The sequence below is a fragment of the Astatotilapia calliptera genome, chromosome 6, assembly GCF_900246225.1.
Source record: "Astatotilapia calliptera chromosome 6, fAstCal1.2, whole genome shotgun sequence".
Taxonomy (NCBI): Eukaryota; Metazoa; Chordata; class Actinopteri; order Cichliformes; family Cichlidae; genus Astatotilapia; species Astatotilapia calliptera.
Genome location: NC_039307.1, coordinates 39,602,675 through 39,621,742, shown reverse-complemented (window position 1 = coordinate 39,621,742; position 19,068 = coordinate 39,602,675). Strand labels below are relative to the sequence as shown.

At 41.1% G+C, this 19,068-nt stretch overlaps 1 protein-coding gene across 12 annotated transcripts in view; it reads right to left on the bottom strand.

Annotated features, from left to right (window-relative positions):
* Positions 1-19,068, bottom strand: part of LOC113024783 (teneurin-3) — a 439,740-nt gene that overhangs the window by 108,774 nt on the left and 311,898 nt on the right. For all 12 annotated transcript variants that reach the window (XM_026172107.1, XM_026172108.1, XM_026172106.1 and 9 more), the window contains 2 exons: positions 5,217-5,390; positions 4,077-4,141 (listed from right to left, as the gene is read on the bottom strand). In XM_026172107.1, coding sequence (XP_026027892.1) covers positions 4,077-4,141; positions 5,217-5,390 — 239 coding nt within the window. The remainder of the gene's footprint in view (positions 1-4,076; positions 4,142-5,216; positions 5,391-19,068) is intronic.

The window sequence follows — 19,068 nt, the reverse complement described above, 5'->3', positions numbered from 1 at the left end:
CTTCTCTCACCCCAACCAATCACAGCAGATGGCCCCGCCCTCCCTGAGCCTGGTTCTGCCGGAGGTTTCTTCCTGTTAAAAGGGAGTTTTTCCTTCCCACTGTTGCCAAAGTGCTGCTCATAGGGGTCATATGATTGTTGGGTTTTCTTCTGCATGTATTATTGTAGGGTCTACCTGACAATATAAAGCATCTTGAGGTGACTGTTGTTGTGATTTGGCGCTATATGAATATAATTTAATTGAAAATTGACAATGGCTAAGCTGACAGGAAGAATAGAAAAAGGGAAGTTAGGAGAAAATATAATAAAAGGATAGCACACAAATAGAAATGCACAATGTAATGTACCAATGCTGCATCTCTAATAAAAACCAAACAGAAGGAAAAAGAACATATAGCACCTGGGACGCAGAAATATGAAAATGCACAGAAATATAAATCACCAATCTTCTTGTTGTGTGTGTGTGTGTGTGTGTGTGTGTGTGTGTGTGTGTGTGTGTGACTTCACTGTGAGGGCTAACTGTTTTTAAGCCAGAAGAAACCCACAGAGAAGTCTTATGGAGAGCTACAGGGTGACCCCTGCAGGCTGAGCTATAGAAGCCTGTTTTGCCCCTTGTACTACCTACAGATACTCACGCTGAAAATCAAGACGAAGAAATTATGCAACTTGGCAGCCGAAAACTGCACTGTAACACAAAATAGTACTCAGTGATTTGTGTGGCCCCCATGTGCAGCATAAGGGCTCCGAATGAGATGACAGATGACATCCTGGGTGTGGGGAGGGTTCTCCTCTCAGGGGATCTGGACCTGGGCATCAATGAGCTGCCTGCATGCTCTGGCCACATGAAATAGTCATTCACCAGGAAGAACCTAGGACCAACGCTACCAGCATAGGGTCTGACAATGGATCCAAGGAGTACAGCCGGTACCTGATGGAAGTCAGGGTGCCATTAAGTAGCCTGCAGAGGTCTGTGCATCTGTGGCCCTTCATGGTTGTGCCTCCCCAGAACATCATGCTGAATGAAGTTACAGGCAGCAGAACGTTCTCCATACCATTGCACATTTGCAACATGTGCTCAGGGTGTACCTGCAAAAGGCACAGGGTGCCCATGGTGGGCCTGCCAATTCCTTTATTCTATGGCAAATGCCAGTAAGCCTCCATTGTGCCAGACAGTGTTCACAGAGCCCACTAGAGGACGCTGAACCCTCAGGCTTTCCTCAGGAGCTTTGGTTTTGGTTGGAGACATTCACACCAGTTGGAGGTTATTTTGTAGGGCTCTGTTCCTCGTTGCACAAAGGAGCAGATACTTCTGCTACAGGACTGCACCTGGGCAGTTACCTGTCCAGCTATCCTAGAGTTACTGCCTGTCTCCTGAAATCTCCTCCATGCCCTTGAGACTGTGCTGGTAGCAAAATGTCAATATTGATGTGCTTTCCTGGAGGTTTTGGACTACCTGCACATCATTTCTAGAGTCCAGGTTTAGGGGGTGACTATAGCTCAAGAGGTAGGTCGTCTATTAATTGGAAGGTTGATGTTTTTATCTCTGAATGCTCCAGTCTGCATGCCAAATATCCTTGGGCAAGATACTAACTCCATGTTGCTCTCCATTGCATCCACTGCAGTGTGAATGCATGTGAATGTTAAATAGAAAGAAAGTGCTTGTATGAAAGGGCGAATGAGGCATGAAGCGCTTTAAGTGGTCAGGTAAAGTAGAAAAACACTATACAAGAATTAGTCCATCAGTCCAAGTATCGCCTTACGCTACCAAAGTGACCGTAGGCAAATGCAAAACTAGTAAAAAAAAAAAAAGCAATCTCGAGGAGGCAAAAAGTGTCAGTGGACCACCTGTAAAACTTGTTTTGGGGGTTGGTCTCGTTGCGGTGACTGCTCCTGTAGTTACGTTTCAGGTTTTTCCTTTATAGTTTCTTCATAGTTGTGACTAATATATCTAATACTTGTATTGATAAACTATGTATTGATAGACTGTGTACCGGGCAGCATCAGTGCAGAGACGCCAGCAGGAACAACAAACTGATTCACAAAGTTGGAACCATCAGAGTCAGTGAGTCCCAGGAGGTCACTGAACAAGCTCCAAACTGCTCTCCATCATGGACAGCTGATGAGACGCACCGCTCCACACTACCGAGGCTACAGAGCTCCTTCAGACCGGTTCAACCTGCTTCAGGTGATCATTCCTGTCTCTATAAAACTGAATAATAACTTCACTCTGTGGCAGATACAAGATGAATGTGACAAATATGATTCCACCCACCTGTTTTTTTAAATTTATAGTGCACGTGTTATTTATTAACACAAAGTCTAACACTCTTACACAATGTCAGTTTTACTTTGACAGTTTTCTAACTTAAAATTGACTTTGTTCTTTCACTGGTGTGTATATATGTTGTTTACTGTAGGCTCCATCCATCCATGCGTTGTCTCATCTGTTTCTGAGTTTCTTCATGTTACAGGAGGATATGTTTGTATTTGAGGTCTTTAAGCCTTCTTCACTTTGTCAGCAGCTCTGGCAGTAATCAGACCAGGGTGAGTGAAGCTAAGCTTTCCCAGAAATGTGGCCAATCACAGTTAATTCATTATTAACAAGGAGGGTCGGGAGGGTCCCTTCAATTCAAATATTATAGGCAGATTACATCTTTTGTATGTACTTAGGTTATCTTTATATAATTTTAACATTTGTTTCATGACTTGAAATATTTAAGTGTCATGAATATGCAAAGAATTCCAAAGTCAGGCCTCTGGGAAAATACTTTTTCACAGCACTGTGTCTTCCCTGGCTTCACACTCACTTTTTGTCGATTCCTTAGTTCAGACAGGAAGTTTATTTTCCCACCTTATGACATTTATTTCTTAAAAAGCGTTCTTCTTTCCGCCTTGTATCTCAGATCACAGCGCGGTCCTGCCTACCACCCACTCCTGCTCAGCTATGCAGGACTGTGGTTACTGTTACTGCAACTTTTCTGAAATGGCTCTAACGTGGGCCTCGCCTAATGTGACTTGCATTTAGCAAATAAACTCAACGTAATCAAACTGTTACTCAGTATGACGTTAGCTTGTAGTATCAGGGCCACACGAATAAAAACACAGATATCACCGAGCATTCTGAGAATAAAGTTGAAAGTACCAGATTAAAGTCGTAATTCTATTTCCAGAAAAAAGTCAAAATGTGGACATTACAGTCGCTTCCCCCTCCCTCCCCACCCACCAACACCACACCGCCCACAAAGCCAGTGGCGAGGGATCTACATGTCCAAGGACCGTCTGAGCTTCAGCTGTAATTGCTTTAGTTCTATTGTGGGAATCAATGACCTTTGGAAAAAGAAAAACTCCCCTCTGACTCTGTTTTTTCTCTTCTTCCTTCTTGCACACAATCTAACAAGGAGTAAATTGCTTTGACAGTTTGAAAGTGTTGCAGGGGAGAAAGAAAAGCACTGAAGGGCTTTTTATGACCACAGCTGGAAAAGTGAGGCATACATACATATATAAATATATATATATACATATATATACATATATAAATATATATATATACACATATATACATATATAAATATAAATATATATATACACATATATATATATATATAAATATATATATATATATATATATACATATATAATATATATATATTTATTTTTTTTAAAGATGAAAATTCAGACATAATATATGAATACTTACAGATACTGCATTTCCTAACTGTAATGTTGTCAGGGGACGATCTTAACGAGTCATTCTTTTGTACTGTTATGCAGGTGTTGTCTCTTGGTATTATGTCTCTGCCGAGTGTGGGTTTAATAACTTAACTATCTGGTTATCTGATGGGCTCATCCCACAGAGAGAAAACCCCCACATGCAGCAACAATAGCACAAGGATGGCTTATATCAAGACGCTGAACAGACGGCAGGAATTCACAGTAACAGTGGACACAAATACAAGATTTCATTTGTCATTCAGTGGCATTATAGGTGTGTGTGTGTGTGTGTGTGTGTGTGTGTGTGTGTGTGTGTGTGTGTGTGTGTGTGTGTGTGTGTGTGTGTGTGTGTGTGTGTTAGCTTACCGATGCAGTAACAGAGCATGACAGACAGCAGTACAGACAGACCTACTGCACTGAGGGCTGTACACCTGAGAAAAAAGGAAACAAAGGAAACAAAGGTTGTAACACGTGTCACAGTTTTCTGGAGTAATTTTGGAAGCACTCATTTATTTTAATTACCAATCCCACCATCTTATTGGGGATTGTATTTATTTTTGCAAACACACGTTAGCTCCAGCTTGAAGCCTTGTGTGACCACTCCCAAAATACCTCATGCTACTTCCTAACATTGGTCATTTTATCTGCATCATTGGACACTGCCGATAAAATATATCTGCATCTCTGTGTCTGTGGAAGATAACATCTGATCAGAGTTTCGCCCTGCACCGAGTGTTTCTGGTTTGTGTGGAACTTGCAAAAGGAGAGTTAAAGGATATAAAATAGTTACCAAGGCATTACAATAAGCCACAAATCTGTGGTAGGCAAACAAATAGCAGAGTCAGCTGTTCTCTAGATTCTACTTTAAAGTCTCAACACATGAAAGCATTCATGAATGCTCTGCTCAGCATATCTTGTCACTCCTGTTGTAGTTGTTTCAATCGTTTACCTCGAACCTGAGAGCTCCACACTCGTGCTGATGGTTTTATAGATCCACTTTCTTTGATTCTACTTAAATAAACATCTACTCTACTGAAGCAAAGCATAAAAAGATAAATTTGATGCTTATCAAGTACAAAAAAATATCTATGAACTCTCTTTCTGTGAATAAAATGACTGTCATGCACTTTACACAGTTTCATATTTTGCATTTATTTCTCGACACAAATATACTGATTTAATTTATCAAGTGACCCAAAAACTGATCAAATGTGATCTCTATGAGGACAAAAGAGAAATCACTTCAGTTGTGTGGATCTGGGAGAACCGCCTCTCTCTGTGCTCTCTGGGAAAGTTCTTGAAAGAGACAGGATGCAAAGTGTGCTGTGTGTTTTTCCCACTCATCTGAAGAACATACCCCGGTAGCCAAATTGGCCCAGGAGTGGTCTAACTCGAGCTTGTTTGCCAGCATCTCCCCAAACTCCTGAAACTCTGAGTAAAGTCAAAGCGTGTGCTTGCAGGTACTCTTTCTTACTGATGGACAATAAGGTGAAAAATTCATTTTACCTCCATGAGCAGTACTTGGAGGATTTCTTGAACTTGAAGGCTGAGCGGGATAGAGTATTCCTAGGTAACGGCCTGGTAGGAGGGGAGTACACTGAGCCTGTTGCCATAGTGTAGCCAGGAGTAGCTGTGGAGAAGAGGGGGGTAGTGCCTGTGCCTGTTTTAAAGAGGAAGTGCCTACAGTGAGAGAGAAAAGGGAGGAACACATTAGTTACAGTTACATATACTGAAATTCTTTACATACACAGGAAATGAACTGCTGTGTTACAGTGTTGCCACTTGGTGACAGCGCCAAATGACTGTGTGAAAATAAGTCTCATTACACACCACAATCAAGTGGCTGAGCTGTCGAACTACAGCAAAGCTTGTTTTCAGTACTGTGTCTCAGACCTTTATACAGATTTCATGAACACAGTGTCACAACCTTCCAAGACAACTTTAGAGTCATGAAACTTACACAAATAATCTGGAAACCCTGTGAGACCCAGCCCATCAAAGAACTGAGATGTTTAATAACCCTTATAACAAAATCCACTTTGTTTTGCTATATCATGTTGTGTATGATATGTTTTTATTAGATATTTTTTGTATCACATTTGATACATTGGGTGTTTTTGGCAACTTTTTGTTAACAACAATGTTAATTTTAGACAAAAAAAAGAGTTTTGTCGATAGCACTTTGAAAGTATGGCAAGTATTGATCATGTTGATGAGATAGAGGTCATTAAAGGGTTAAACTCAATTTGCTGTCCAACAAGTGCAGGCAAAATAAAGGCGTGTTTCCTCAGGGTCAACACAAACCTTTAAAAACACACACAAACAAACGTCAATTAAGCAACCTCACAAACACACACACTGCCCAAGACGTCTAGCTGTAAAATAGCCTCTCACTGGCTGTAAGCAGCAACCAGTGGTTAATACCAGTTTGGTAAAAGTGACTGTGTAGGAATGACAAATAATCAAAACTAAGGTTGAAACATTGCCACACAGTCTTGGGTGTAGTACTGTATATGTCCTAAACAGCAGTTCAGCATTCTAACAGCTTGTGGGAGAAAGCGGTTCATTCTGCAGGTTCAGTCTGTAGTAGGGCTGGGCGATATGGCCTAAAATCAATATCACGATAAATTGAGCAGTTAACCTCGATAACGATAAATGGACGATAACCACCCCAAGTGCCAAAGAAACAAACGTTTTTGTTTTCTTCATTTGATGGGGCTGTGGCAGGCAGCATAGTTCCTCCAGTTATTTTGATAATATTATTCCCCCTAGTCATTAGAAGACATAGCATACATTTTCACTGCTATGCAGATGACACCCAGCTCTATCTGTCCATGAAGCCAGATAACACACACCAATTAGTTAAACTGCAGGAATGTCTTAAAGACATAAAGACCTGGATGGCCGCTAACTTTCTGCTTCTTAATTCAGATCAAACTGAGGTTATTGTACTCGGCCCTGAAAATCTTAGAAATATGGTATCTAATCAGATTCTTACTCTGGATGGCATTACCTTGGCCTCCAGTAACGCGGTGAGGAACCTTGGAGTCATTTTTGACCAGGACATGTCCTTCAACGCACATATTAAACAAATATGTAAGACTGCTTTCTTCCGTTTGCGCAACATCTCTAAAATTAGAAATATCCTGTCTCAGAGTGACGCTGAAAAACTAGTTCATGCATTTATTACTTCCAGGCTGGACGACTGTAATTCATTATTATCAGGATGTCCTAAAAACTCACTGAAAAGCCTTCAGCTAATCCAAGATGCTGCAGCAAGAGTCCTGACAGGGACTAGAAAGAGAGAGCATATTTCTCCTGTTTTGGCTTCCCTTCATTGGCTTCCTGTTAAATCCAGAATTCAAAGTCCTGCTCCTCACATACAAGGTCTTAAATAATCAGGCCCCATCTTATCTTAATGACCTTATAGTACCATATCACCCTATTAGAGCACTTCGCTCTCGCTCTGCAGGCCTACTTGTTGTTCCTAGAGTATTTAAAAGTAGAATGGGAGGCAGATCCTTCAGTTTTCAGGCCCCTCTTCTGTGGAACCAGCTTCCAGTTTGGATTCGGGAGACAGACACTATCTCTACTTTTAAGATTAGGCTTCAAACTTTCCTTTTTGCTAAAGCATATAGTTAGGGCTGGACCAGGTGACCCTGAATCCTCCCTTTGTTATGCTGCAATAGATGTAGGCTGCCGGGGGATTCCCATGATGCATTGAGTTTTTCCTTTCCAGTCACCTTTCTCACTCACTATGTATTAACAGACCTCTCTTATTCATTGCAATTATATTATTACCACTTTAAAGGGCTGTAAAATGTCACTGAAAATAAATGAAGACAATAGTAGTAAGTACTTTTAGTGGTTAAGATTTATTAACTGAACAAAATAAAAAGTGTAGGATACAATATGTAACCATGCCTCTCTAAAAATGTGTATCCCTTGTAAACAAAATAGTTTAATAATAAATATGTTTCACATTGGCTATTCACAAAGTAAACAATGATTGTGCAAATGTAATGCCGTCATGGACAAAGGCCTATCTCTGCTAAGGCCTTGAGGTACTATAACCTGTAAACAAATAATGTCACAAACACAAATGTCAATTGAACACAGAAAAAACGATAATAAATACTAAGCACTGCCATGTGACTCGTGAAAACTATAAACTCTTAAACAAAAACATTAAATAGTGCTGTTTGCAAAAAACTTCAATAGAACACTGATAGTTAAAATTAGGCAGGGCTTGAACAGGGCACTTCAAAAAGGGGCAGCAGCAGACTTGGTATCCTGAGCGGTTCAATCAAACTACTGTTGTAGATGTTTACCTGAGTAGTGTTTACTCCAGGTTCTTGCTAAGAAACACAAGCATATTGACCATGTCAGGTTTCAGGCAGGATCTTTAATTTACAAAGTTAAAAAGGGTTGGCACAGTAATAAAACATTTTAAAAATCATGTATTTTGCTACATTTCACAGCACAACATGATCAACACTGGCTCACAATAAGTCTTCTGTAGAAACTTTCTGGATACACTGCTGCTCAGCAGTCTTAAGTATTTTATGCCTATATAAACATTATTCAAACATTAATACTTTCAATTTTGAATATGACGCACAGAATTAAAGTCACTTTAAAACACACCAGATGTCACCACCCAAATATATTAAGATGTACACACTTACCGATTGCCAGGTGCAGCCTGTGCCCAAAACATTGCACCCGTGTCCATTTATTGAGCTTGACAGCTTTCACAATATTTGGGCCGTTGTCAGTTGTTATAGCAACAAGGTCCTCTTCACTGATGTCCCATGCAGACAGCATCGCTCTCAACCCCTGTCCAACCATCTCCCCCGTGTGATCAGATGGAAAATAGGCCGTCTCGAGCACTCTGGTACGCAGCTCCCATTTGTTGTCGATGTAATGAACTGTGAGACTAATATACGGCTCCATTGTACGGCTGGACCAGAGATCGGATGTGGCTGCAACGTGCTTAACGTATCTCAATTCAGCAGCAACCTTTTCCCTCTCTGTGCTGTACATGCTGGGAATGATAGTTTTTGAAAAATATTTTCGTGATGGGAGTTCGTATTGTCAATTATTTTCATGAAGTGTCTGAACCCGTTGCGTTCCACTGTAGCAATAGGAGCCATGTCTTTTGCTATGTGGTAGCCTATAGCATTTGTGATTTCTTGCCATCTTTTTGAAGTTCGCTCATATAGTTGAGTACTAGCAAATGCTTCGGTTATTGACCGCTGCCTGGTGGAGGAAGACGTTTTTGCTGGTCCTACTCTCTTCTCGCTTTGAGCTTTTTTTATGTCTTCGAATTGAATCACATGGTTGTGCTGCAGGTGGTGGAAGAGGTTGGTTGTGTTACCTTGACTTGACGCAACAGTCTTTTTGCAGAGTTTACATTTAACAATTTTTTGATCAATATCATCCTTGTTGAATCATAAATGTTGCCAAACGATTGATGATGCATTTTTTTTGTTAACAAGCGTCTCCTCTTCCTCCTCCACCAGCTCTACCTCCGTCGCTGCTGCTTCAACATTTAAATCGTCCTCCATTTGTTCACCCGTGTCTCGTCTTTTTACAGGTAGTAGAGTCATGTGACTCCACCCCGTCAAGTCTGTAACGTAGCACAGCGTCTTAAAGGGACATGAACATCGCCAACCTGCACATGCCTTTTCTTTTTTTTAAATACCGAATTTACCGACATGGGCAAAATGACGTCGATGAGAGTCATAAATTTCGGTAACGATAACTTTTTGATATATCGCCCAGCCCTAGTCTGTAGGTTCAGTCTGCAGGTTCAGTCTGTAGGTTCAGTCTGCAGGTTCAGTCTGCAGGTTCAGTCTGCAGGTTCAGTCTGCAGGTTCAGCCTCTGTTAACGTGGAACTGTTTGCCTGATGGCATCAGTTAAGAACATTTATGGATACGGTGTGAGGGGTCCTTTATTATGTTTAGTGGCCTATTCCTGCAGAATCTCTGGAAGAGGTCTTGGACAGAGGAAAGGAAACTCTCGGCTGCTCCAACTAGTCTCTGCAGTCATGTTTTGTCTGACATACTGCAGCTAGAATACCACGCTGACACACATTATGACAACCACACCACTTAAAAAAATTCTGAGGATGCTGGTGAGGAGAGGGACTTGTTTCAAACTCCTTTCTTTGCTTTTTGGATCACTGAGATTTTCTGATGCTAGTTCAGACCTTGCAAGATCTCCACACCTAGGAACCTGACATCTTCCTCTCCCTCTACTGATTGGCCGCTGATGGTGAAGGGGGGAGCATGCTTGATCCACACCTTGTGAAAGTCGATGATCACCTTTTATGTTTCGGCTACATTTAGCACCCGATGGTTCTCCCTACACCAGCCCTCAAGGTGTTCAACTTTTTTTCAATGCAATGATTCATCATTTCCACGAATCAGTCCCACCACTGTGGTATCATATTCGAACTTAATGATTAGGTTACCCTCATATCTAGATACACAGTTGTATGTTAGCAGCATAAACAACAGTGGGCTGAGAACACAGCCTTGAGAAGATCCAGTGCTCAGTGTAATAGGCTTGGAGTTGTTTTTCCCAACATGGAGAGACTGAGGTCTCTCAGTCAGAAAGACCAGGATCCAGAGACATACGGTGGTGTTCAGGCCAAGTAAGGAGAGTTTCTCTATTAGTCTCTGTGAAATCATGAGCTAAACCCAATGTACAGGAGTCTGGCGAAGGTATCTTTCAGGTCCAGATGGGTGATGACCGAGTGTAATGTGGTGGACATTTTTTCCCAGTTTAGGTTTCTTTAGTTATTTGTCATCCCTCATTGCCTGTTTTGCCACTACGCCACTTTGTTAATAAACATCACTAGCATTGGTTCTGTGACTGTTTTTGCTGGGGGGTCCGAGGAGCCCGTCCGGCCATCATCCTCGCCTGCAGCGCCACCCTCGCCTGCAGCATCAGCATCATTCACCCTCGCCTGCAGCAGCAGCATCCTCCGCTTCGCCTGCAGCACCCTCATCCTCCGCTTCGCCTGCAGCAGCCTCCGCTTCAGCTTCTGCCTCGCCTGGTGCTGCGGGGCCACGCCGCCTTCAGGTCCCCAACTGCCGCCTCACCATCGTCGGTCATCTGCCAGGCCGCATGTTGGGCATCATCGCCACTGTGGACGACCTCCTGAACGCTGCCGCTGCCTTCCGCGCGGCCGGCCTCCAGACTTGTGTCGCCGTCACCACTGCCTTCCGCATGGCCAGCCTCCGGAGATGAACTGTTCTGGACTGCTGTGCCGCCGTCCTCCGGGTCGGCCTCCCGAACTGTTTTGGATCTGCTCTCTGTGCTTCGGGGGGTTTCCTTTGGTTGTTTTTGGACTCCTGTGTGTTCTCCTGCCTGTTGCTGGTTCGTCTGTGTTCCACGGTGTCTTTTTCCTTATCTGCGTCTCTCTGCCTCTCACACTGTTTGGTATCATCTCAGGTTTGTTATTTAGTTTTCCCAGTTTAGGTTTCTTTAGTTATTTGCCATCCCTCATTGCCTGTTTTGCCACTACGCCACTTTGTAAATAAACATCACTAGCATTATCATCTACTGCCTGCATTTTGGGTCCTTTCTCCCTCCAACACCACATGGCTCGCCTTGGCAGACGTGACAGTTTCGTTACTGGCCTGCTATGCCTCAGAAGTGGTTTGTAAGCAGACACCAGCATAATGAAAAGTTGATCAGAGCAGCCGAGGGGTGGGTGGGTGTGTGTGTGTGTGTGTGTGTGTGTGGGGGGGGGGGGGGGGGGGTAGTCTTGCATGCATCTGGGTGGTTTGTATACACAAAGTGCAACATGCTCCCTCCTCTGGTTTTAAAATCCACACATTGCTTGAACTTAGGGAGCACAGCCTTTAAACTGGTGTGGTTAAAATCTCCTGCAATCACTATGAAGCTATCCAGGTGTTTAGTTTAGCTCACTGATGGCGTTGTGTAGCCCTCCAATTGTCTCAGTAGGAGTAGCCTTAGCATTAGCGTCGGAAGCTACGTAAACAACTACAATAACCGTGGTAAATACTCTTGACAGATAAAATGGCCAACATTTTACAATAAGAAACTCTGCCATGTGAGAACAGTGTTAGGTAGCTAATGTGGTACACCAGGTTATATTTCTATGATGCAGAGACCCCATCTTGGCTCTTACCACTGTTAGCGCCTCTGACTGTTTTGAACAGATGCGGCTACTAACTAAAGATGGCTAGCTAGGATACAGTCTTTCATCCAAATATTGTCACTTCTGGCTCAGAAAAGCAAACATGGCAGTAACCAAAACATTAATGTTAAAGCTTTAAAATTGCGATTCAATAACCAATGGATGACATCCAGTGATTAAATGAGTTTTTCACGCAGGCTGTACACTTCCAAACTCTGTACTCTCCCAAATCTAACATCAAGCCCTCATTTAGTTTATGACCCATCATTCATCTACATCTACAGCTAATTGTAGTTAAACATAAAATGCAATCACAGGGTTAACAATATTTGTTTGGGATACTTGACATATTTAGGATGTTAACGACATCTTTGAGAGTTTTGTAATATCTATTAAGTCAATAAGAAGTGTCCAAAGTGTTCATGCAGACAAATATTCTGGCCACATCATAGCCAGGTTATTCTTGAGGGAAGTTAGTTTGAATTGCTTATCCATCTTAGTGTCACAGGTGTTTCTATAACAGCTGACATACAGGTAGACAAATGAGTGGGCACAGTCTGGACAGACTGCCAGTCCTTTAAACTTTAGTAACGTGAACGGAAAAGGAGAAAAAGGCAGCTGAGGGGCCAGTTAGTTTATGGCCAGGTATTTTTGAAAAAGATACTGAAGTGGAATATGTAGCTGCAACAAGTGGTGCTCCCACCTGCAACGTGCGGTTCGTCAGTATTACCTGAAAGATAATCACCTGAAAAACAAAGCTAATTAAAGCTGCTACCACAGGCTACATTTCTTGAGTCCTCAGACAGAAACTGTTGAGAATGAAGATGAAAAAGTTGTCAGAGAGCTCATCTTGTTCTTGACACTAGCAAGATAAACAGGTTATTAGCCCTCTACAACAGTCAACCAAAGGACAATGGGTCATATACAGATGACTTTCTAGAGGTTCATTAAAAGAAAAAATCCGTCTTTGGAAAATTTCAGAGTCAATATGAAATTTCTATTTAGCACATAGAATCCATGTAGGCCTACAGTAATTATCAAGGTCACAATGTTCAATTAATGACAGGACCTCAGCTAATGATCATCTGTAATTCTAATTAGACTGTTCTCTAATAGGGCTGTGTGATTAACAATTAGAACCAATTATAAGAAGGGCTCTTCAATTAATACGTGCCTGTGGGCAATATGTGAAGAGAGAGACAGAGAGAGGAAAAGAAGGCAAAAGTGAGAAACCAGCAGATGAATCATGGACTGATTTTGTGTAAAGTAGTGTTTTAGTGTGTAATCAAAGGCATGAGAGATGCTCAATCACTCGACCAAACAATGGCCCAAAACAATAAGGAAGGATTTGTAATTACATTCATTACATTACACTAAGTTCATGCCAGGAGTTTGTTACCCAGAAATGATGACTGTATTATATTTTGGTACATTAACTCATCAATTTAAAAAAGTACAAACATCTACATCAACATAACAAACCACCACATAAATCGAGGAGATGAATTAGTGCGGTTGCTGATTTTGTTCAGATCTTAGAGAGGAGATAAACTGAGACGATGACGATGAACTCTTAGATCCAATGTTCCAAAGACACAGGGAAGAACAACTTCCACAGGTACTCTTAAACCCAATCACATCCATGCACACCTTATCATCCTCTCTCTCTCTCTCTGTGACCTCACTGCAACATGAGTTAAAACATAGTTGAAACTTTAAAATCACTTTGTTACATTTTCTTCTTTTTTGTCTTGTACTTTTAAGTGATTTATTATTAATTCCATCACATATGAAAATGCTTTCCTTTATGTCTCATTCGGCTAATTAATTCAGTTCAATTCAATTCTATGTATACAACAACAAATCACAACAACAGTCGCCTCCAGGCGCTTTATATTGTAAGGTAGACCCTACAATAATAAAAAGAAAAAAGAGAAAACCCCAACAATCACATCAAATCCTATGACCAAGCACTTTGGCGACAATGGGAAGGAAAAACTCCCTTCTAACAGGAAGAAACTTCCAGCACTGCCAGGCTCAGGCATCTGCTGTTACCGCTGAGAGAATGAAGACAAGACAAAGACATGCTGTGGAAGAGAGCCAGAGATTATAATGAGTAATAATTAAACGCAGAGAGGTTTATAAACACATGAGTGAAAAAGGTGACCAAAGAAGAAACACCCAGTGCATCATGGGAATCCCCCGGCAGCCTACGTCTATTGCAGCATAACTAAGGGAGGATTCAGGGTCACCTGGTCCAGCCCTAACTATATGCTTTAGCAAAAAGGAAAGTTTGAAGCCTAATCTTGAAAGTAGAGATAGTGTCTGTCTCCTGAATCCAAACTGGAAGCTGGTTCCACAGAAGAGGGGCCTGAAAACTGAAGGCTCTGCCTCCCATTCTACTTTTAAATACTCTAGGAACAACAAGTAGGCCTGCAGAGCGAGAGCGAAGTGCTCTAATAGGCTGATATGGTACTACAAGCTATTATTCAAGACCTTGAGTAGCCCTGAATTTTCATTATTTCAAAAAAAGAAGAAAAAAACTGTCCTTAATCAAGCACTTGAGTCCAAGTAGTTTTGGGAGTTGGTTTTTAATAAAGTTTACTTACTTAAAGCCCCACCTTGTTAAACTTAGCTGACCACATTTTTTTGGAATGCTGAGCTCAATTTCACAAGCCACAGCCGGGCCTGATCAATACCAGAAATGTTGAATCAATAAATTTCTTACATATAACCTGAATGACAAAGAGGTGTAAGCTGTAAGATCACAGAAAGCAACAATTTATAGAAACTAAAGAACAGAGAACAAAGTCACTGTCAGTCTGGAACTTCAACAGATCCTGGTGAGAGTCATTATCCACAAATGAAGGTAAACTTGGAAGAGTAGTGAACCTTTCTTTTAGTAGCCAGTCTCTTAAAATTATTCCAAGCGCAATAAAAAAAGAGAGTGGGGCAGTGAAAACCACTGCTGACAAAAAACAACACAAATGCTCGTCTCACATGAGCCAAAGATTGATCCCCCGAATATTTAGAAACATATACTACAGACTGGTGTGAATAAAGTTAAACTCCTGGCAAAGAAAAAAAAGAACATCATGCCAACAGTCAAACATGGCAGTGGTAGCTTTAGAGTCATGGCTTTGCTGCCTCAGGACCTGGATGACGTGGAACCATGAACTCTGCTCTCTACCACAAAATTCTTAAGAACAATGTTTGTGTCCTGAAGCTCAAGTTCACTTGGTTTAGATATGAATGACTCAAAGAAACTGAAATGATGGTTTTGGAGTGACCTAATCAAAGTCCTACCAGATCAGACTGACATGCTTTGATATGACCTTAAACATATATATTATTCATAGTCAAAAAACTCCAGTGTGGCTCAATAATTATTCTTCCAAACTCGTTGCCAAACACATGATTGCAGTTCTAAGCACAACTGATAATTAGGTTCAGGTGGTATATATGTTTTTACATACTGCCAGGCAGCTTTTTCCCCTTAATAAGTGAAAACATGATTTAAAAAATGCATTTTGTATTTACTTAGTTTATCTTAGGTCTTTGTCTAAGTTGTTTGATGATCTGAAACATTAAAGTGGAACAAATATCCAAAAGAAATGAAGAAATCTGATTTTTTTTTTAGGACAGCCCAATTGTTGAATATGAACTTAAGGATTTGGGTTTCTGAATAAAGACATATTATTGGAACTTCACAAAAAACATGGAAAGTGAAGTAAATAGCAGAATAAAGCGTGTGCATGTGTGCAGCACAAATTGATTACAGCAGAAAGAGACAGACACGGATAATCAAGTGTGAAATGATTGTAAGCGGTGCTCTTAGCTGAAAGTAGCCCGCTGTCAGCCCTAACTAATCTTGTAACAATATCACTTCATATGCACTATTTTCAACCTGTTTTACATTAAGACACTTAACAATCATCTGGTCTTGATTACAATGGAACTGACACAAAGAGGATTAGAACCATGTTGATGCTTGTTTAACAAAAATGTAGTCAAGTGTAAATGTTGTATCTGCTATAACAACACATTTCTACTCACAATATCTACTCACACACATCGCCATGGTGACATAATATTTTTAATTTACGTGCATTTCGTCATTTAACTTTGGTTTCATTCTGTGCCTCATGTGTGTCTGGTACAGGACCACCTCACGGAGTTATTTCAGAAGAAAACAACAATGTAACCATGCCAGTAAATAACTTTGTAACACAGTAAACTGGCAAAAAGAAACTTTAACATATAATATGTATCTTGAAAAAGTGTTCATGTTCACCAAGCATAAATTAGGATTTACTTTAGCTTTAAACTAAGAATCACATTTATTAGAAAATGGTAACACTTGGTTCGACACCTGTCTTGTGTGTCATTAACATAAGCCCCCTGCACAAAGCAGGACCCAGTTGTGTCCTCATCAGTGGGGGGAATACCTCAATGCTTCAAAGTGGTGTGTGCATGTGTTTGTCAAAGACAGCATGACGACCTCTAAATGCAAACCAACCAATGCGAACCACTAGGTGTCCATAATACAGCCCTCACTTATTCTGCACCTACAGTTTTGATCACTGTCACCCACATTATCGACTGCAGTTACAAACTACAATCATGAATTTGGTCTAAAATGAAATAATATGTAACAATAATATGTCATGTTAACAATTGCTTAGTAATAATGATTGGTTGAATTTCCTTATTGAACAAACTTCCTTAAATAAAAGAAATTCTGTCCCTTAAAAACATTTAAGCACAGCATATTATTATTATTATTGAGTTGATTTAAGTATACAGTTGGCTTTATTGCTCCTGGTTTTATTGCAACGAGATGACACAAGGTCAATGTTTTTCATTATTAAGTCTTCTAGTCTGTGATGCAGCATCACACTGCTGCTTAGAGTCCCTGCAGGCAGCACCTGATCATTCTTGGAGCTCCAGCATGAGTTAATTGAGTTTTTTATTCTTTTGGACACGATTGGGAATTCTTGTGTCCTACCACAATGGATTTATGGTGCACTGCTCCCTCTACAGTCCCTTGTCTGGATGCCATGCCTCCCCCTCCTGGCTTGGGTGATGTGATTTGTTGCAGGGCATGGATGCGTAAGGCCTTTCTCTGCTTGCCCACATGTTGCAAACCTCAGGTCATCCCTGTGACCGTGATGCCCAGTCCTTGTGCCTGGCTCTCTGGGGCAAGGTGGGCACCTCTTGCTCTGTCTTGGGGTGGTGGAGATGTCGACCTGTGCTGTTGAGGGTTTGCCCTGTTTGTCAGAACCGATGTCCTCCACAGGCTTCAGGTCTCTATGCTGTCCGCAGGCTTGAGTGATGCTAGCTGTCCTGCTTCTTGGATGCTTCTACAATCTAGGTGGGAGCAACATGTGCTGTCTGGCCTCTGCTGAGCCTGAACAAGAACGCTGAACACTGATGGAGATGTTCCTGCATGTTTCTGGCTCAGCACATTACCCCACTAATATCAACTATCAACGTTCAGTGTTGATTGTGGCAGTGTGCGGTTTCTGAGCTCACAGGTTCATTCTGTGTTTCGATCGTTGTTACTTGAATGTTTTATCTGTGGGATTTATTGTGTTACATTTTGCCCTCTTTGATACACAACATAACAGACCAGAAAAAAGAGGACTGGCAAAGATCACATACACATGTGTATGTTGGTCATCCTTGTCATGAGGGCCACAAAAATAAAGAAGAAAGAAAATAAAAAAGAATATGCCATTGTTTAAAATTTCACAAAATGATCAAGACAAATAGTTGATATTTTATTTTGGAGTGTTAATCTAATCTGAAATGACATCGTGACCTAACAAAAATCTGGGAGGCACAAATGTTTAATTCTCTTTTTATTGTCTTCAGAGAAACTGAAAGTCGTTTTTGAATATGTTTTTCCTAAATATCTGTATTTTCTCTCGTCTCAGCTGAGGCCACCATTTCAAAGTCGTCCACTTAATGGGTTTGTGCAATGTGCAGCACAGTGGGGAACTGTATTCATTTGATGCCTATAGACTGGAGCAAGCAATGAACTGCTGTCTTTCATCACTATGTACTTGTTACAATCTTTCATCTGGATTATTCATTTTTTTAAGAAGTCAAGCCTCCAGATGACAAATATAGTACAGAAACACAGCACACTGCTATAGTCTTTGAGCAGTTCTGATCCTGGAATTTCTGCTTTAAAAACACCGTTGCTTATGTGCACCTGTCATGCTCACAGTATGGCACAGGTACTCAAAGCAGCCATTAGTTACCATGGCAATCCAGTTTACTGCAGCGTGGTTCAAACAGCACAGGTTAAGTCCATCCTTAGCTCACTAATTTCAGAATTCCTCATTGTACGTTCTTCTTCAGAGTGACTGTCATCACGATGAAAGAGACAGAAAGACTTTTTACATCTGTTTATTTGCAGTGACGAGCTTCTTTTAACTGGGTCTTACCGTAAATACTGACACACACGAATCTGCAGGAATCAAAGGGGAAAACAGATTTGTAGGCAGCGCCAGTCTTAGGATGGCGTTTATCATTCATCAGCTGTTATGGGGGATAGTTTCACCTTTCACGATGTTAGCATTAATGGACCTACCCAAACCTATTCTCAGAGCAAATGTTTTAGTGACTCCATTGGTTGGAAAGGATATAGCATACTGTGTGCATATTTGACAGTCTAGGCTAACAATGTGAGATGTTGGTCTGTTTGATTAAGCTCAGTCGTCTTTGCAGATCAATTATTTGAAAAGACATGTTAACAGGAAAGAGGAAGAACTAGAACACTTGGCTCATTCCATTATGACCACAGTCTTTCTGTATTGCAGCTTCTGCCTTCTTGGCAGGGACGGAGCTAAAGGACCAAGAGCAATCCCCCATGTGGTAATGTGGTAATACCCTGCTACCACAGGTAGATTTGGTCTGTGAAGTTTGCCATGGCAACTACAGATTATCAGTCATTATCATGCAGAGACCTGCAGTAAAGTTTTATTAGCTGGTTTATGTGTCACAAAACCTTTAACTGTACTTTGTGTGCTTTAATTGATTTTAGCTTATTTTTGTTTAATGATGCATTTTTCATTGTTTAGTCCACAGACACAAACAAGTATTTAAATTTGTGTGTAGTGGCTTATTTCTTTGCTGACAGTGAATCTTATACCACTGCAAAGTCTGTTTAT